Here is a 21,133-nt window from a genome sequence, read left to right as displayed (position 1 = left end):
CTCAAGAAGTCCTAGCTAATTAGCAACAGCAGGGGACTGGTGCTGTGGCACAGTGGGTAAAGCCGGTGCCTGCAGTGCCGGCATCCCATATGGGCACCAGTTCGGGTCCAGGCTGCTCCACTTCCAATCCAGCTCTCTGCTATGGCCTGGGAAAATAGTGGAAGATGACCCAAGTTCTTGGGCCCCTGCACCCCAGTGGGAGACCTGAAAGAAGTTCCAGGCTCCTGGCTTCAGCTCAGTGCAGCTTCAGCCATTGTGGCCATTTGGGGAGTGAACCAGTGGATGGAAGAGCTCTCTCTGCCTCTGCCTCTGCCTCTCTGTAACTTTGCCTTTCAAATAAATCCTTTAAAAAAATTTAGCAACAGCACTTGGGGAAGAAGGAAATGACATTTACTGAGTACCCGTTAAGATGCAGGGCATATACAATGCACTGTTACTCCTCAAAACAATCAGTTAGAAATGAATTAGGCCCGTTTTACAGATGAGGAAACTAAGCCTTAAGGTCACAGAGGATTCAAACCCAAGCATGTCCCCAAAGTCCTCATTCTTTCCATAGTTGGTGGCATAAGTAGTTTTCTGATTCTTTTTTAGGAATCTCCATTTCATACTGAAATCCTGTGCTTAATGTCCCATGTTTTATGGACATATTTAAAGAAAGTTAGACATGTTCATATCTTATGAAAAAAAATTTTTTAAAATTTGGATGAAACCCTCAAGAGAATCTAATGTGTTAATCTGTTAACATACCACATAGGCAAAAGCTGATTAAGAGATGTGCTTATTTTCTGTTTCTCCCTATATGTCCCCACGTAAGCCAGTCTCACATATTTGTAAGCTTATCACAGTTCCTAGTGTTACCACAAGTACTCAAGAAATATCTTCTGAATAAATCAATAAAAAATAGATTTTCCTATAATTTGAATAGAAGAAAAACTACAGAAGCATCACAGTAAATGATGCTGATCTGATATTTTTAAGAAAATCAATCACTTAATAGAACTTTAATTCCTGTCCAACTGGCTTTGCTTCAAATCTTTTATTCCCAAACTTACTAGTTACACCTTGGTTATATAATTAATTATACATCTTGGTTGTACACTTAACTAGGAAAAAATAAAATAAAATATGGAAACAACTGATTTTTCTGTTAAATCAAAGAGATAATGAAGAAAGAAACTTAAACCAGTTTCTCAAAATTAACCACATATTTCCCTAATTATATGAGTGTGATGAGGGTGCTTTACCAATTTTTTCTACTTTCAAAACCAATATTTGATCATTGTTAAAAAAATTCAAACACAAAAATGTGTAACACAGAACGTGCTGTAATCGCAACCCTAGAGATCAAGAAGGCTGATGCTACAGGTGTCTGCGGGTCTTACTACTGCCATATGAATAAACGTGTTCAAAAACATTCAAAACTATTCTGTAACTACCTTTCTTTACTGAATATTATACAATCAGCATCAAAATCCAGAGTGAACAAAAACAAACCTGGGGTGTGAGTTCCCGGGCCGTCTTCACCGATGCCTGAATGCCTTCCACGGTTGATTTATTAGCAGTGCCAACAGCAGCCGCCTTCTCTGCCGTGGCTCCAAGTCTCCCTGAATGGTTTTCAAAGTTAGCTGCTCTCTCATCAAATACCTGGAGAAAACAAACACATCAAAAAAACTTATTTCAATAAAATGCGCCATTCAAAAAAATGCCTCTCTTTAAGCAGATACAGCAACTGCTCAAAGATTTCAAATATGACACCAAACCCTAGAGAATGAAACCACAGTCAAATACCACATGCTGCACTTGATCTATCTCCTCAGAGGTTGAGCCATGGCATCACATGGACACACAGCCTTGAATTTCAGTTCAACCAATGCTTACTAAGTGCAGTCAGGACACACAGTATTGCATACGCTGAAACATGGAGCCCACAGAATGTGAAGGCTCAACAATTTCCATTCCCCAAAGGCTTTTATCCTCCAGTTTGAACAAAACAGACAAACCCACTTAAGGCTCTACTATAGGTAGCTGGGTGTGCCCAGAATAGCCACAGAGAGTCCTATTGGTCTCTAGCCTCCTCAGAGCAGCATCCCTCAGACATCCCATTGCCATTATGGCTGTAAAAATGCCACACTTGACCTCCACAGACAACTGCTAACTGGCACCCACCCTCAGGCCTGACACAAGGGAAAGGATGAATGACTTTTTTTCTTTTAAGATTAATTAATTTACTTAAGAGGCAGAATTACAGAGAGTGAGGTCATCCATCCTCTGGTTCACTCCCTAAATGGCTGCAATAGCCAGAGCTGCGCTGATCCAAAGCCAGGAGCCAGGAGCTTCTTCTGGGTCTCCCACATGGATGCAGGGGCCCAAGCACTTGGGCCATCTTCCACTGCTTTCCCAGACACATTAGAGGGAGTTGGATCAGAAGTGGAGCAGCCAGGACACTAACCGGCACCCATAAGGGATGCTAGCGCAGGCAGGGGCTTCACATACCACACCACAGCACTGGCCCTGGATCAATGACTTTTATTAACTCCAAATATGAAACCATGTACTTAAAATTCATTCAACTCTCCTATCTTTTTTTTTTTTTTTTTTGACAGGCAGAGTTAGTGAGAGAGAGAGAGAGAAAGGTCTTCCTTTTCCGTTGGTTCACCCCCCAATGGCCGTTGTGGCTGGTGCACTGTGCTGATCCGAAGGCAGGAGCCAGGAGCTTCTCCTGGTCTCCCATGTGGGTGCAGGGCCCAAGGACTTGGGCCATCCGCCACTGCACTCCTGGGCCACAGCAGAGAGCTGGACTGGAAGAGTTAACTTTTGCTTAGACATGGCTATTATGCAAAGTTGCACACCACTAAAGGGACTATCTAACTTACTTAAAATGATAATAGCTCTTCCATCATTTATTGAATAACATTATTAGAATTGATACTTGAAAAAGTAACATATATCAAACGGCACTGGGTCAGGTTTACAAAATACCCAGACCACATCAGGAACTGCCTGGCAAATTCATCCCATTTTTGCCTGCTCCCAAGCTTCCACTTGCCTGTACGTGGACACCAGGGCTGAAAAAAGCAAACAGTCCCTAAGGTTTCTTAGACAGAAGTGCCAATCTCATCACCAGAATTCTGTGTGTATTCTCTCCCTTATGTTGGCCACATGTTTGGATTCAGCTACCTGAGTCCCTGCCATTTAATGCTCAGAAGCACTCCCTAAAATGCCTTATCTCCTCGTCCTCTTGTCCTGGCTTCAGTCCTTGTTTGGTTAACAGGTGTCCTACACTCTGCACCTACAGGTTATTTCCTATTTTGGTCGATATCTCAAGTCCAGACGACGGCTGCTGCGCCCTCTGATTAATTATTTAACATGCCTTTCTTGTCATTCAACAGAAGTTTACTGAGCAATGCTGCAGTAGGTGCTGACAATACAAAGATGAATGACACATGAGTATCTGCATCTCAAGGAGCTCACAACCTAGTGCAGGGAAAGAGCCCACAAACAGGTATTTATACTACCCTACATCATGTGCAACCACCACGCTACACACTAATATTATAGGAACAAATGGAAAGGTACTTCACCCATACAGGAAGCAAGGGGCAATACATAGAATAGAATAGCAGTTAAGAGGAAATAGTTGGGCCGGCACCGCGGCTCACTTGGCTAATCCTCCCCCTGCGGCGCCGGCACACCGAGTTCTAGTCCCGGTTGGGGCACCGGATTCTGTCCCAGTTGCCCCCCTTCCAGGCCAGCTCTCTGCTGTGGCCCAGGAGTGCAGTGGAGGATGGCCCAAGTCCTTGGGCCCTGCACCCGCATGGGAGACCGGGAGAGGCACCTGGCTCCTGGCTTCGGATCAGCGCAATGCGCCGGCCGTAGCGGCCATTGGAGGGTGAACCAACAGCAAAAGGAAGACCTTTCTCTCTCTCTCGCTCTCTCTCTCTCACTGTCCACTCTGCCTGTAAAAAAATAAAACAAAACAAAAAAACACACAAAGAGAACGCAGGAAACTACAGCAATTAAGTATCGCCAGAGCATGAGCTGAGAGGCAGGATTTATAGGAAACTGGTAAAGAAAGAGTATTAGCAGTCAGAACACAAAGCTCTAGCTTTATGCTATGTGAAAGGGTAGGCCCACTAAAAGGTCTAAGTGGGGGCCCAGACTGTGGCATAGCAGGTAAAAATGCCACCTGTGATGCTGGCACCCCATATGGGCTCCTGTTTGAGTCTTGTGCTCCACTTTTGATCCAGCTCCCTGCTAATGTCCTGGGAAAACAGCAGAGGATAGCCCAAGTGTTTGGGCTCTTGCACACATGTGGGAGACCTGGAAGAAGCCCCTGGCTCCTGGCTTCTGTCTGGCCCAGTCCTGGTTGTTGTGGTCTTTAGGAGTGAATCAAAGAATGGAAGATTTTCTCTCTCTGGCTGTCTGTCTCTCCCACTCTATATATAACTCCGTCTTTAAAATAAATCTTTGAAAAAATTTTAAGAAGAAAGGTCTAAAAGTAGGAGAATATCAGGGTCAGACTTGTATTTTTCTTTTATTAGTGGCCACATGACAGATTCAAAGACCAGTCAGAACTATGCAGGCAGACAGACAACAGGGACAAGGACCAGAATTAGAGCCATGGCAACAATCATGAAAAAATGGAAAGGATTCAAGAAATATCTGTAAGATCAAATTAGTATGCTTTAATTATTTACTGGTATGAGAAGATAAGGGTAAGAGAAAAGCCACTGGCAACTCACAAATTTCCAAGAGAAAACAGAAGGACAACACATGCTGGGGAATCTACCAAGCATCTGTAGGAGAGGTCCAGCATACAGTTGGAGAGCTGGATAGCCTGAATCTCAGAGACACGTACAACAACAAAAAAATGGCACATCATCCCAACCTAGGAGGACCATGAGCTGAACTGCCTTGTACTCTACGCTGGAGAAAGAAAATGAAGATCATTTGCAAATAAGAGTAACACAAACCTCCACCCACTAGTTCTACATTGTCTTGGGCCTGATTTAACCCCATCTCATTTGCTGCCAATACTATAAAGGGTAGAAAACCAAATACTCATACTTGTTTTCCAAGATTTCTTGGTAACCAGGGTGGCCATGTGACATAGTTCTAGTCAATAATACATAGCCAAAGGTTTTCTGGATAAGTTTTGGTGCCAGATATGCAAGGAATTGGCCTAGGAACTGGGAATAAAGCAGTGACGAAACAATAGAGCAATGACAAAACAAAGTCCCTGCTGCGTGGAGCTTTCATGCTAATTTCAGATAAATAAAAAATGAGGCAAATATGTCAAACATGGATAAACACTAAGGAGGAAAGTAGGCTATGCAGATTAAGAAACCCCTGAAAAGGCTGGCATTGTGGTGTAATGGATAAAGCCACCGCCTGCAGTGCCGGCATCCCATATGGGTACCGGTTCAAGTCCTGGCCACTCCTTTTCCAATCAAGCTCCCTCCTGATGTGCCTGGGAAAAGCAAAAGAAGATGGCCCAGGTCCTTGGGCCCCTGTACCCATGTCGGAGACACAGAAGAAGCTCCTGGCTTCAGTCCGGCCCAGCCACAGCTGTTGTAGCTATTTAGGGAGTGAACCAGTGGATGCAAGACTCTCTCTCTCTCTGGCTGTGCCTTTCAAATAAATAAAATAAATCTTTAAAAAAAAAAAAAACACTATGAAGGTTTGTGAAACCCTGTTGTATTTCCTAAGATGCTAGAAATACTTTAAAGAAAAAAGAAAAGAAGCCCCTGGGAGTAGGGCTGCTATTTTAGGTGGTCAGTAGAGAGCTCAAGCTCAAGAAAGTAAATGGGCCGGCGCCGTGGCTCAACAGGCTAATCCTCCGCCTTGCGGCGCCGGCACACCGGGTTCTAGTCCCGGTCGGGGCACCGATCCTGTCCCGGTTGCCCCTCTTCCAGGCCAGCTCTCTGCTGTGGCCAGGGAGTGCAGTGGAGGATGGCCCAAGTGTTTGGGCTCTGCACCCCATGGGAGACAAGGATAAGCACTTGGCTCCTGCCTTCGGATCAGCGCAGTGCGCCGGCCGCAGCTCACTACCGCGGCGGCCATTGGAGGGTGAACCAACGGCAAAGGAAGACCTTTCTCTCTGTCTCTCTCTCTCTCTCACTGTCCACTCTGCCTGTCAAAAATAAAAAAAGAAAGTAAATGAGGGGCTGATGCTATGGTGTAGCAGGTAAAGACGCCGCCTGCAGTGCCAACATCTTATTTGAGTTCTGGCTGTTCCTCTTCCAACCCAGCTCTCTTCTATGGCCTGGGAAAACAGTAGAAGATGGCCCAAGTGCTTGGGTGCCTGAACCCACGTGGGAGACCCAGAAGAAGCTCCTGGCTCCTGGCTTTGGATTGAGTTCTGGCTGCTCCTCTTCTGATCCAGTTCAATACTATGGCCTAGGAAAGCAGTAGAAGACTCCTAAGTGCTTGGGCCCCTGCACCCACATGGGAGACCTGGAAGAAGCTCCTGGCTCCTGGCTCCTGGCTTTGGATTGACGCAGCTCTGCCATTACAGCTATTTGGGGAGTGAACTAGCAGATGGAAGACCTCTCTCTCTCTCTCTCTGCTTCTACCTCTCTGTAAATCTGCCTTTCAAAAAATAAATAAATAAATAAATCTTAAAAAAAAACTAATGAGTAATACACAGTTATCTGTCCAAAGAGCAGAGAATAAGCACAAAGACCCCAAGATGAGAAATGACAACAAGTAAAAAGATCACTGAGAGTACAAATGAAGGAGGTCAATATGAATAAAGAAACACGGGGGCCAGCATTGGGGCACAGAGTTAAGCCGTTAAGCCGCCACCTGCGATACCAGCATCCCATGAGCTCCAGTTTGAGTCCCAGCTACTACACTTCTGATCCGACTCCCTGCTAATGGCCTGGGAAAGCAACAGAAGATGGCCAAGTCCTTGGGCCCCTGCACCCACATGGGAGATCCAGATGGAGTCTCAGGCTCTTGGCTTCAGTCTGGCCTAACCCTGGCTGTTGCAGCCATTTGAGGAGAGAATCATTGGATAAAAGATCCCAATCTTTCTCTCTCTCTCTCTTTCGCTCGCTCTTGCTCTCATCCTGTAACTCTGCCTTTCAAACATAAATAAACAATAAGAATGAGTTTATAAGAACCAGTTGTGCCCATATATTCCCAAATCTGCTTTCAGTTGGGGTGGAAGGATTTACATCATTAAAATCAACTGACAGTACCATCAGGGCTTTTGTTTTTTGTATTTCTGGAGAGTTGATTTATGAGCATATCACTGGCCTTACTGTTCATTGTAAGGACTCTGGCTTCACCCACTGGAAGGGTTAGAGTAGAATGACATCAAATGATCTCAGAGAATTATCCTGACTTCTGTATGGAGAATAAAGTACCCTAATAAAATGGACACTTGTAACTGGAGTACTCCTATGCTCATATCTTTCTACCTTGAGTATCATTTGTGATGGTGCAACAGCTATTCCACACCTTGAGTGAAAGGCCAAGAAAACTACATCGATGCCAACTTTCATGGTATGAATTTTCTGAACCAATGCCAGAGCTACCTACTTTCATGTTCCTTGGTATGCAATGAAAATAAACTTTGTCTGTTTTAATATCTAATGGTAGGTTCCTGAGAGAATGCTCATTGCCCTGCCCGGTACTCCAGGGCAGACTTTGTTTTCATTTCCAGTTAGTGAGAGATTATCAAGTTTAATCAGGGCCTACTCAGTGTCTGGCCCTTATCACCCAGGTCAGGCCTATGAGCAGGGTCGTAACACATCATGTTTGCAGCACAGGATCAGGAATGACTTAGTACTAAATGCTGTATTTTTCTGTGTCTGCGTGCAGTGTACATAAGCGATACAAAGGAGCATTAGGGGAGCAAAGTGCTGACCAAGACTGGCCCAGGAAGTGATAAGAAGGGCCCTCGTGGTGTTACCAGGTGCTTTCTGATGCTTCCATCAGCACACACGGGGAGAGCATGTTATTTCTCAGCCAGGCAGCAAATGCTCCTGTCTTTGAATTAACTTGTGTGAACCTTTTTATTTAAATCAAATCACAAATAAAAGCAAAATAAAGACAGGTATGTAAAAGAAAAAAATAGATATCAAATGGTAGATCAATTCTTCTATTGCTAGCAATTAAAGGTATTCCAAAATGAAATTCTTGGTTTCCCCCCTTGCATTGCTTCTGCTATACACTGCAATCACATTTTACCTTAAAACAAAACAAAACAAAACACCTGTGAGTATCAGTTTGTGTGTGTGTGTAGCCAACAACAAAAACGGAAGACCTCAGCTACTCACCTCTTCTCTATTGGGCGCATCAGGAGGGGCTGTAGCTGCCACTGCCAACAGCTTGATGGGAGTTGTGGTATCACTGAAAACATCTGACACCTCCTGAGTCATGGCCTCCTGCATCTGGGCTTTCAGATCCTTAAAAATAGTATTTAAAAATGAAAATTTCCAGAAACAGCTCAGAAGCATATTTAGAAATATCCTAACTTCACTGACACATTCATTTAGTCTTTCATTCACTGAATACTTGTTGTCAATTCCCAACAGAGAACTAAGCCAGGTGAGCATTTATTGTCAACTACCAATAAAGAACTTAGCTAGCACAGGCCTAGTGAACCCTGGCCCTCAAGAGATTATTGCCTAGTGGAAAGAGTAAGCCATGACCCATCTGTTCCTGGAGGCTAATCTACCCAACCCAAGAATCTACTTCATTTCTTGGTGTCTTCCGTGAAATAACTGAGAACCATGGAGTTGAACCAAAGGACTTAAGATACAGAGTTCTTCACCATCCCTCCCGTGTCAGGGCCTGGCAATGACCACAGAAGTTTTAAAGATTGTTTAGTGAGGCAGTGCCAGATTTCTAAGCAATTTATTATCTTACGAGGAAAGAAATCACAAATAGGAATATTTTTCAATGAAGTTTCTAGAAAAACTCAGTTATTCATGTATGTAACTGATCTCTTACTATAGGTTTAATGAAGAGGACTAACAGTCACACACAAAAGCTTTTATTCATAGCAGTCACAGTCTAATTTCGGTTTTCTGGATTTATACAAAGAAGTCTCCATCACCTCGAGTGTTTTGCAAGGTGAGTGGCAGATACTGGCTGGTGATGTTTGAAATGCTTTCAAGTGTTAGCAGACAATTGTTTTTATTTTAACAATAATGTGTTTCTTTTGAAGGCTATGAGGAAAAAACAAGTAACTTTTCAAACCCATAATGTCAGGATAATTATATATAAAGTTTTAGATTTGAAAAAAAGAATGCATATTAAGGAAAATATTAACAAATGAAAGTACATGTGATATGTGGGTAAAGCAAAAATCCTGAAAGAGCTCTCTATTGAGTGAGATTTCAAAAACACAACTTTAGTCACTACCATACTTCAATGTGATTTTCTCCTAGCTCAGACTTCCATATATCGTTGGACACACTCTTCACTTTACCTAATTCCAGGAAATGATAGGCGTTAGACGTATAATAATAATATGTGCTCCTGAGTTGTACCTTCAAGGAGTCTTGGAGCTGAGATGCAAGTGCTCTCGCCTGAGGACTCTCTCCTTCACCTCTGGCAGCCAGGTCAGCCAGCTGGGCCGTTAGTTGGTCCACTCGGTCACACTTGGCAAGAAGATCTTGGCGATAAGGCCCCATCATGACATTAGCCAGACGATGCCCTTCAGCCACAAGCCCTCGGATGGCAGCCTGGCCTGAACCAAGAGGAAAACAGTGAAGCTCACAGAGACCCAAAGAAACAACTGCAGCGCCATTCTACTAAGTTAACATTTGGTGGAAATGGAGTGTGGGTTCCCTAACAAAAGAAAAAATGAGGGAAACACAGAAAAGCATCAATAAGAACAAAGCACCCATAATCCTATCACTTAGCGATTAATATACCAGAATATCTCCTTCCAGTCTTTTTTTAATGCATTCCATATACCTATATATACAATGTATTTATTTTTTAGATTATTTATTTATTTGAAAGTCAGAGTTACACATAGAGGCAGAGAGAGACAGAGAGAGACAGAGAGAAAGAGGGATGGGGGGGGGGTCCCTCCATTCGCCAGTTCACTTCCTAACTGGCCGCAACAGCAGAAGCTTCACGGATCCAAAGCCAGGAGCCAGGAGCTTCTTCCAGGTCTCCAAGGCAGATGCAGGGGCCCAAGCACTTGGGCCATCTTCTACTGCTTTCCCAGGCCATAGCAGAGAGCTGGATCGGAAGGAGAGCAGCTAGAACTCGAACTGGCTACCATATGGGATGTCAGTACTGCAGGCGGTGGCTTCACCCACTACAACACAGCGCCAGCCCCATATATTTTATTCCTTTATTCTTTCCATTTAACAGGAGCATTTTATCTTTAAAAATCATGCTGTAAAAATCAGTGTAATTTAATTACTTTACACTTATGCTGTTCATAAACATTCTTACATCTAGCTCCTCAGAAACATCTATAATTATTTATTAGAAAAATATTCCTGGGATCTGGTACTGTGGCGTAGTGGGTTAAGCCAACACTTGTGGCCCAACATCCCATAATGGGTGCCAATTCAAGTCCTGGCTGCTCCTCTTCCAATCCAGTTCTCTGCTATGGCCTGGGAAAGCAGCAGAAGATGCCCCAAGTGCTTGGGCCCCTGCACCCACGTGGGAGACCTGAAAGAAGCTCCTGGCTCCTGGCTCCTGGCTCCTGGCTCCGGATCAGCTCAGCTCTGACTGTTGCAGCCATTTAGGGAGTGAACTGGCAGATGAAAGACCTTTCTCTCTGTCTCTCTCTCTCTCACTGTCTATAACTCTACCTCTCAAATAAATAAATAAAATCTTGGAAAAAAAAAAGAAAGAAAGAAAAAGAAAAACATCCCTGAAAGTCAAATTGCAGAATTAATAGGTATGAACTTTTTCATAGCTTAATTCACAAAGTTTGTTTCAATTTGCTCCTCCACCAGTAAATTACATATCTACCCAATTCCCTAGTACATCACCAACATTGTGGTATCACGAATTTAAAAATTCACCTTTTTATCCTACGAAAATAGCAAGTGGAATAAACAGGCTTTTCAGCTTCAACAGGCTTTCTGTCATAAAATGATCTAAGTTCTTACATAGCTATTCTAAAAGTCTCCAAAATAATCCAAATTTGGGGTTATAAATTCTACAGGTGACTGTGTGATACCCTGACAACTGAAGTAACCTTGGCAATCAGGTGCCTTCATTTTCAAAATTGATATTTAACTGGGTGTTTTACTGTTGAATGGAAATACACATAGGAGTGACAATAATTAGATCAAAGTTTCAACTCCAACAAGAGGACGTTTCCATTTCCCCTCAGCAAAATCATCCTTCAATCATTACTGATTAAATCGCAGGAGTTCCATTGGCTATGTTTGCAAATGGAATCATACTGAAAAAAGTGACTGACTTACCAGTGGTCGGAAAGCCCTTTCTGCATCTACTTCCAGATGTTGCAGGACACCTGGGAACAACTTGCAGCTTTGCACCGAGACTAGTTTAATGAAGGTTAAGCGCTCTGATGCCCTTACCAACTCCTCGGTCATCCACTGTGGGATTATCAATCCACCGCTGTGCTTGCTCAATCTTGCCTTCAAGGTGAACGGCTGCTTTGGCAGGTCTGCTATTGGCCACAGCCCTGTTGGTTTTGGTCTGCAGGTTCTGTAGCGCAGTGGCTACCTGTTTGGCCAGTGCACGAGCCTCTGGGGAATCTCCTTTCCCCCTGGAGAGAAGAAACCACCTTTTACCACATACAAATATTAACTGCATTGAGACGACTAATCAAATGCTAAAGATGACAAATTGCTAGGGATTAACCTTGAAAAGAGTATAGTTTACAGCCCTTGTCTCAACTGTTGAGGAACAGTGTTCTTCATATCATTTCTTGAACTCTTTACTTACTACAGGGTTAATCTTATGAATATAAAGTAAACTGAAAATAATCTTTTTAAAAATTAAGAGTGGAAAAAGGAGAGGGAGGAGTAAAAAGGGTAGGAGTGTGGGCAGGAAGGAGGGTAGAGTGGGAGGTATCACTATGTTCCTGAATCTGTATATATGAAATACATGAAATTTGTATACCTTAAATAAAAATTTTTAAACATTTATTTAAAAACAAACACAAGAGACAAATACAAAAAGAGTGGTTTATTTACTTGACTCTTAAGAGATTAGTCATTTAAATTCAAATTGTGTTATCCTAGTTAAAATATTTGATATAAATTCAGGTGAGACTAGCTCAATCAAGTTCAGTTGTAGCTGAGCTCAATCAATCCTTAGTAGGGAAACTGCACCTTGAGCCTGGCACCTCTGAAAACGATGTTTGCTCTGGAACTAAGTGGGCCTCTGCAGTCATGTCTGTTGAGTAGTTACAGCAGAAGTAGTAGTCATACTACATTTTGAGTACTAATCTGCCAGGTACGACTGCAAGCACTCATATTACCTAATCCCCACAACAACCCTATACCGTAAATACAGTATTATTCAAAATACAAAACTGAGGCACAAGACTGGACAACTTACCCAAGGTCCAATTATTCATTTTGATGGAGTCAGGGTTCAAATCCAGCACTGTGACTTCAGATCCCTCACTCTTAAGCAACTAAATGTATTTCCTTATGTTTGTATCATAAAAGCCCCAATTCTTGGCATAATGAATTGAATGGGGTGATTATCTAACTCAAAGACAACATATCCATAGTCAGGCAAGGCACTCAATTAAATTCTGGGGGTTCTCAAAGTGAATGAAAGTCACCTGGTACCTTATTTTTAAATACAGATTGTTAAATCCACCACCAAAAGAGTTTGTCTGGGGTAGGCTCAGTAGATGCACATTTTTAACAGCCTTCCCAGGTGATCTTCAGTCTGTACTTCCAACACAATGTGGTCACCCAGTGGCAGGATATTAGGCTGGAAAGTCCTATTAAGCCTAGGCTATGGTGGGTCAAAGCCAGAGGATGAACCGCAAGTAACATCAATACAAACAGTGAAATAGACATGCAGGATGCCACAGAGCCACCAAGAGGTGGAGGCAGAGCCTTTCCCTGCCCTGAGACCTGACCTTGGTTCTAGCTGCTGGGTTCCATTCGCTGCTTCTATAAATTTCCGCTTTTTATCTGAACTATTTCCTTGCAAACAAAGATCCTCAACAAGAGTATCAAAACAGCAATAAAAAGACAACCACGAGTGTATCACAAAGGAAGATCACTGCCCCTAAAACCTCACCTCAAAGACTTCAGGCTCTAACCATTACAAAAATATAAAGAATCTGATTCATTTTATATCTCAAATCCACTAAGTTATGGAAAAGTAAACTTGAGATTAATCTCATCTTTCATTCTGTAGAAATGAAATATTAGCCCACCTGCCAGAATGACTAATTCAGCTACTCTCTCTAAAGCTCTTTTTATGATTGTAAATTTCTGTAACTTTCTCCATTACAAAGCTGGACAAAGAAGACATTTATCATGATTCTGTTCATGGCCACTCCTGCTGCCAACAAGTTATATGTGTTACGTATATGTGTTATAGTAATAATGACCTAAGTGAGCACACATGAAAGTCTGCTGTCATCACTATCACCATCAGTAAGAAACATAAATGAGTGCCGTCTATGTATACGCACTTACGTAAACTTCTGAGAATATAAAACACCTACCTTTGAGTATTTTGTGAATTTAAAGAGAATGTAAATAAATTATATTAGTGAGTTAATATTAATACGTATATTAAAGTTTACAAACTATACATATTAATCACCTAAATGATTCAAGATATGTGGCAAAAAAAATAGTGATCTCCAAATGACTGATCTGTTACCTGAGTTGATCTCTATCAGCACAACTTTCTACCAGAAGTATATCTACCCTGCTCTCTTCAAGCTTATTTAATGCTAGGCAGGAGTTTTTCTTAGCTAGCACTGCCCTCTTAGTCAACGTAAGACTTCAAAGGATTCTATTCCCCTCTATAAATTAGGCCACGAAAGAACAGGAAATGAAACACTCAAGCTTCATTTGAAAAGCAGAGTATCCCAAGATACCTGACTATGGTTATCCATGGGAAATGCAGCTGAAAGACTGAAATGGAAAAGAAAGTAACTTTTAATTTTACAAAAAAAAATTTTAATGTATTCATTTATTCATTCATTGCAAAGTCAAAGAGACAGAGAAAAAGATAGACATCTACTGGTTCACTCCCCAAATGCCCTCAACAGTCAGGGGTAAGCCAGGCCAAAGCTGGAGCTGAAAATTCAATCCAGGTCTCCCATGTGGGTGGCCAGGTCCTAAGTATTTTAGTAAACACCTTCTGCCTCCCAGAATCCACACCAGCAGGGAGCTAGAAGCAGAAATAAAGCAAAGACTCAAACCCAGGCATGCAGATATGGGAAGCAGGCATCACAAATGGTGACTTAAATGCTATGCCATACATCCATCCCAGCTTTTTTTTTTTTTTTTTTTTTTTTAAGATTTATTTAGTTATTTTGAAAGTCAGAATTACAGACAGGGAGAGACAGAGACAGACAGAGAGATCTTCCATCTGCTGATTTACTCCCTAGATGGCCACAGTGGCCAGCACTGGGATAGGTTGAAGCCAGAAGTTTCATGTACCTCTCCCATGTAGGTGGCAGGGGCCCAAACCCTTGGGTCACCCTCTGCTACTTTTCCCAGGCCTTCAGTAGGGAGGTGGATTGAAAGTGGAGCAGCTGGGGCATGAACCAGTGCCCATATAGGAAGCCAACATCGCAGGCAGCAACTTTACCTGCTATGCCACAACACCAGCCTGCAAGTTTTACTTTTAATGTTACACCCCTCCTTAGCATTCATTCAACATGTGTTGCAAGTTTTTGTTGTTTTTTTTTTTTTTTTTTTAAGAAAAAAAAGAGCAAGAGAGAAGAAGCAACATCTCTCCTATTGTCAAAGTAGCTGTGATAAAAGCCTTTAAGAAAGGAAGTTGTGGTGAGGATGTTGTTACAGGAGTAATCACCCAAGAATTGTAATTTAAGGATCTTTTATATTTGCTACTGAAGAAATAACTCACTCTGGAAGAAATAAAGTACTTTCTTATGCCTTTCCCCAATCCATACACATTCAGGAATTTTTTCATAGCTAGCCTCACAAATCTGAGGAATAGACGTCATAAACCTGATATAGCAGGGAAAATCTGCTTAGAAATTTAAAATACAGGGGCAGGCATCATGGTACAGAGGGTTATGTTGCTGCTTGGGACTCCCGCCATCTTGTATCAGATTGCCTAAGATCAAGTCCTGCCTCTGCTTCTGGTCCAGCTTCCTGCTAACACCCCACCTTGGATGCAGTAGAGGACAGTTCAAGCACATGGATCCTTGCCATCCCTGTGAAAGACCCAGATGGAGTTCTTGGCTCCTGGCTTTGGCCTGGCTCAGCCCTGATGTTGCAGGCATTTGGGGGAATGAACTAGTAGATGGGAGATTTCTCTCTCTCTCTCTTTGAAATAAATAGACTCTAAAAATAAATTTGATCACTACAATAAAAACCTTTAAACCTATCTCCAGAGGTCAGCACTATAAAGCAGGTTAAGCCACTACTTATGATATCAGCATCCCACACTGGAGTGCCAGTTCAAGTCGCCGTCTCTCCACTTCCCATCCAGTGTGCTGCTAATGCACTTGGGTGGTGGTCCAAGAGCCTGGGTCCCTGTCACCCACGTGGGAGGCCTAGCTCCCACATTTTGGGCTGGCCCTCACTGTTCTGAACATTTGGGGAGTGAGCTAGCAGACAGAAGATCTGGCTATGTACTTGTCCCTCCCTCTCTCTCTGTTGTTCTGCCTTTCAAATCAATCAATTCATTAATTAATCTTTTTAAAAATATTTATTTGAAAAGTAGAGTTACAGAGAGAGAAGGAGAGATGAGAGATAGAGAGAGATCTTCCATCTGCTGGTTTACTCCCCAAATGGCTGCAATGGCCAGGGCTGAGCCAAACAAAACCAGAAGCCAGAAGTTTCTTCTGGGTCCCCCACATGGGTGCAGGGGCTCATGGCCTTGGACCATTTTCTGCTGCTTTCCCAGGTGCATTAGCAGGGAGCTGGATCAGTAGTGGAGCAGCAAGGACTGAAATCAACACCCATATGTGATGCTGGCTTTGCTGCCAGTGGCCTAACCTATTATGCCATAATGCTGGCTCAAGAAAGAAGTCTTATCTGACCTACCCATGCCACATAATCAATGAGAATGTATTAGAGCATTTAACTGTGTGTGGTCTCAGAGGGAAAAAATGAGAGGGAGAGGGAGAGAGGGGAAGAGGATAGGTGAAAGAGAGGAGGAAAGAGGGAGAGAGAATATCAGAAGAAAGACATTAAAGGGCAATTCAAGAGATTAAATACATACTGTCTTCGCAAATCTGCTAATTTAGAAGTCAGAGCAGATATTTCTCCAAGGGAACGCAGGATGTCATCTCTCTCTTTAGGGTCATCACACAATTCTGCTATTTTCCGAGCTTCAGCCAAAGCTCCTCTAATCTGTTCTTCTCCTTCGGGCCCACCATTTGGATCTGCAAGCCAGTTCTACACAAAGAAATGGAGAAGAAACACACTACAGTTTACTCATAAGCTACATTTTATTAAACGTAAGACCATCAGAAATAGTCTAAAGTTATCACATGGCAAACTAGTAATCACTTTCTAGAATGCTAATTCTTTTTTTTAACATAGAAGCTCTTAGCTCAGGAAAGATCAGATTAATCCCTCACCTTTTTAACCATTAGAATAAAATATTTTCATAAGCTTCATGTCATCTTTGAATTAATTACAAACATTTTTTAACTCTTTGAAATAGACTTTAAGATATCTGATTTAAAATCATTTTACAGTAGAATATTACTAGAAAGCTTAAACCATTTAACCAAATGACCAAATACAGCTGTGAATTCTGAGACAACAAAGTTTTAATGTACAATAATCTATCAGGAACTAGGATTTTCTTGGTATTCAGAGTACTTTTTTTTTTTTTTTAACAGATAAAGTATCCAAAATTAAGATCTTACTTCAAAATAGAAACATTAGTCTAAGCTTATGGCAATCGGGGATCTGTTAACATTGGCAACTGCTAGGAATCAGTCAGCCACCACTTGGAAACACCCATTATGCACCACAGCACATAATGAGAGATGGTCTCAAGGGGGAAGGGAAGAGGCAGGGAAGAGACACAGGATATTTATGGAACATTTTGCTTTCTCTTTTGCTTCCCACCCCTCCTGAAAACCATCAGCGCTACCTGGGCAGCATCAATCTTCTTTGCAATGCTCTGCTTTGAGTTTGTCATGGCTTCCAGCTTGCGAGCTGCATTTTCCACTTTTGCAGTGAGCACATCCAGGCCCTGAGACACTTGCTGGGCTTTCTGCATGGCTACTGGTGAGGCCCCTTGTCCTCTGCTCAAACAGACAGATGCCATCATTGAACCCTCACAAATAACAAAATACTGCCAACAACAAGCACAGTACATGTCATTTCCTTAACATGCGTATCAAAAGATAAGGAAAAATCCTTTTCCCTATTAAATCTGGGAAAGCACAAGAAAATAGGGAAGACACTGAAATCAACCGCTGTCTTTTGCCTTTAAAAATATACATTACTGGCCGGCACCGCGGCTTAATAGGCTAATCCTCCGCCTGCGGCGCCGGCACACCAAGTTCTAGTCCCGGTCGGGGCACCGGATTCTGTCCCGGTTGCCCCTCTTCCAGGCCAGCTCTCTGCTGTGGCCCGGGAGTGCAGTGGAGGATGGCCCAAGTGCTTGGGCCCTGTACCCCATGGGAGACCAGGAGAAGCAACTGGCTCCTGGCTTTGGATCAGCGCAGTGCACTGGCCGCAGCGCGCCAGCTGCTGCGGCCATTGGAGGGTGAACCAATGGCAAAGGAAGACCTGTCTCTTTCTCTCATTGTCCACTCTGCCTGGCAAAAAAAAAAAAAAAAAATATATATATATATATATATACACACACACACACACACACACACATTACTTTATGGAATTGCATAAGCACCTTAAAGACTGAGCCAGTCAATTTGATAATACTTATTTTTCCCCCTGCTGGTGATTATGTAAACAAAACTAAACTTCAGTGGGAAAATGTGCTTAGGATCTTATTAACTACGGAGGTTTTTGCTACCATAGTAATATGTGTTTTAGGAATCCACAGCCCATTAAATTGCTTTCTTTGTAGACATGTATACATTGGAAATGTTTCAAGAGGCAACACACAGTGTTATTAAAAGTGGACCACAGTGGGATCAAGTGGATCTGTGATCAGATTCTGACTTTTTTTTTTTTTTTTTGACAGGCAGAGTGGATAGTGAGAGAGAGACAGAGAGAAAGGTCTTCCTTTCTGCCGTTGGTTCACCCTCCAGTGGCTGCTGCGGCCAGCGCATCTCGATGATCCGAAGCCAGGAGCCAGGTGCTTCTCCTGGTCTCCCATGCGGGTGCAGGGTCCAAGGACCTGGGCCATCCTCCACTGCCTTCCCGGGCCATAGCAGAGAGCTGGCCTGGAAGAGGGGCAACCGGGATAGAATCTGGCGCCCCAACAGGGACCAGAACCCGGTGTGCCGGCGCCGCAAGGCAGAGGATTAGCCTGTTAAGCCACAGCGCCAGCCAAATTCTGACTCTTGGAACCTGTAGAACTTTGTTTAAAAAGTTTAACCTCCTCAGGCTTCAGCTTTCTAACTTAAAAGATTAACATAGGTAACAATACTACTTGCCCTTGTTATTTTATGGAGTGGTTTCAAATATCAATACAATATATTTTGTAATTATTATAATGAACCTAATAATAATCTTTTTAAAGGTTTATTTATTTTATTTGAAAGAGTTACACAGAGAAAGAAGGAGGGACAGAGAGAGAGAGAGATGTCTTCCATCCACTGGTTCACTCCACAGCTGGCCACAATGGTCAGAGCTGTGCCTATCTGAAAGCCAGGAGCCTGGAGCTTCTTTCTGGTCTCCCACACAGGTGCAGGGGCCCAAGGACTTGGGCCATCTTCTACTGCAATTTCCAGGCCATAGGAGAGAGCTGGATCGAAGTGGAGCAGCTGGCACTCGAACCAGCACCCATATGGGATGCTGACACTATAGGCAGCTGCTTTACCCACTATGAAACAGTGCTGGCCCCACAACAATCTTAAACATCTAAGTTTCCACTCCCAAGAATCATTCAACCAGGGGCCGGAGCCCTGGCATAGCGAATAAAGTCCCCGCCTGTGGTGCCAGCATCCTATGTGGGAGTCAGTTTGAGTCCAGGCTGCTCCACTTCCAATCCAGCACCCTGCTAATGGCCTAGGAGAGCAGCAGATGATGACCCAACTGCTTGGGCCCCTGCGCCCATGTGCAGACCCAGAAAAAGCTCCTAGCTCCTGCCTTAGGATCAGCACAGCTCTGGCCTTTGCGGCCACTTCGGGAGTGAACCAGCAGATGGAAGACTTCTCTCTCTGCCTCTGCCTCTCTGTAACTCTGACTTTTAAATAAATAAATAAATCCTCTTAAAAAGTAATTTAATCAAAACTAGTTAGTACTGAGAGGAAAAAACAGCCCATGGGGACTGAAGCACATTCTTTCCCATCAAGTTCATACAGAACTAACTGCACTATCTTCCCCTCAGAAATGGTATGCAACTACTACAAAAAAAAAAAAAAAAATGAGTTTGTAGAAATGTGTTTCCTTTAGGGAAGAGACTTTCTATGCTAGAAAGTAAGATCTCTCATCTTCTCCCCCAACCTGGGAAACACAATGTTAAGTGACAATTTTATTTTTTGGTAGAATGGCATGGATAATCATCCTAATCTCATCTTCCAATTTTCGGATGAATTCCAGAACACCTCAGTTTCTCTTAGTAATAATATGGACCTGTTACTCATTAGTCTAATCCTCTTTTTAAAATCCATCTGTTTTGCAACTATACCAACACTTATGGTAAATTTACCACCAGATATATATAAAAGGCATATAAACACCCTTTACTTGGACTTGAAGTCTTTCTTTTATATGATAAAAGAGTAAAGAACCTTTTAAACAGTTCTCTATTTGATTTAACATTCTTCCCTTCAAATCTAATTACTCATGATGAGAAATCTTTTTGATATAAAAAAGATTTTTTGGTATAAAAAAGCCCAACTGTGGGGGCCAGAACTGTGGAGCAGCAATCAAGCCACCACTTGCAGTGTCAGGATCCCATGTTGTAGTGCTAATTCAATATCCGGCTGCTCTGCTTCCAATCCAGTTTTCTCCTAATGCACCTGGGAAAGCAGCTGAAGATGCCCAAGTGCTTGGGTCCCTGCTATCCACATGGGAGACCAGGATGGAGTTCCAGGATGCTGGCTTCAGCCTGGCCCAGACCTGGCTTTTGCAGCCATTTGGGCAGTGAAACAACAGATGGAAAAGATCTCTCTCTTCTTCTCTGTCACTTTGCCTTTCAAATAAAAAAAGCTTTTTTAAAAAGGATTTATTTATTTGACAGAAAGAGAGAGAGATACATCTTCCATCAGCTGGTTCATTCTCCAAATGGCCACAGTGGCTAGGGCTGCTTTATTCTTTTTTTTTTTTTTTTTGGACAGGCAGAGTTAGACAGTGAGAGAGAGAGACAGAGAGAAAGGTCTTCCTTTACCGTTGGTTCACCCCTCAATGGCCACTTTGGCCGGCGCGCTGCGGCCGTGCACCGTGTTGATCCGAAGCCAGGAGCCAGGTGCTTCTCCTGGTCTCCCATGCGGGTGCAGGGCCCAAGCACTAGGGCCATCCTCTACTGCCTTCCCGGGCCACAGCAGAGAGCTGGACTGGAAGAGAAGCAACCGGGACAGGATCCAGCGCCCCGACCGGGACTAGAACCCGGGGTGCCGGCACCACAGGCGGAGGATTAGCCTAGTGAGCCATGGCGCCAGCCAGGGCTGCTTTATTCTGCTTAAGCCATATTCTGCTGCTTTCCTAGGTGCTTTAGCAGGAAGCTGGATTGAAAGCAGAGTAGTCGGGACTCAAACTGGTGCCTGTATGGAATGCCAGCATCAAAGGCAGTGGCTTATCCACGATGCGGGCTCAAATAAATCATTTTTCTTTTTCTTTTTTTATCTGACAGAGTTACAGACAGTGAGAGAGAGAGACAGAGAGACAAGTCTTCCTTCCTT

General features: G+C 43.1%; 1 protein-coding gene across 2 annotated transcripts in view; it reads right to left on the bottom strand.

Moving 5' to 3' along the window:
- Nucleotides 1-21,133, bottom strand: part of VCL (vinculin) — a 130,450-nt gene that overhangs the window by 13,501 nt on the left and 95,816 nt on the right. For both annotated transcript variants that reach the window (XM_062214999.1, XM_062214998.1), the window contains exons 9-14: nt 17,248-17,401; nt 16,363-16,538; nt 11,535-11,725; nt 9,507-9,706; nt 8,289-8,417; nt 1,495-1,644 (exon numbers count right to left, since the gene is read on the bottom strand). In XM_062214999.1, the coding sequence (XP_062070983.1) occupies nt 1,495-1,644; nt 8,289-8,417; nt 9,507-9,706; nt 11,535-11,725; nt 16,363-16,538; nt 17,248-17,401 (1,000 nt within the window). The remainder of the gene's footprint in view (nt 1-1,494; nt 1,645-8,288; nt 8,418-9,506; nt 9,707-11,534; nt 11,726-16,362; nt 16,539-17,247; nt 17,402-21,133) is intronic.

The sequence above is a fragment of the Lepus europaeus genome, chromosome 17 (genome assembly GCF_033115175.1).
Source record: "Lepus europaeus isolate LE1 chromosome 17, mLepTim1.pri, whole genome shotgun sequence".
NCBI classification, from domain to species: Eukaryota; Metazoa; Chordata; class Mammalia; order Lagomorpha; family Leporidae; genus Lepus; species Lepus europaeus.
The sequence above is the reverse complement of the archived record's forward strand: the minus strand, read 5'-3'. Positions and strand labels throughout refer to the sequence as shown.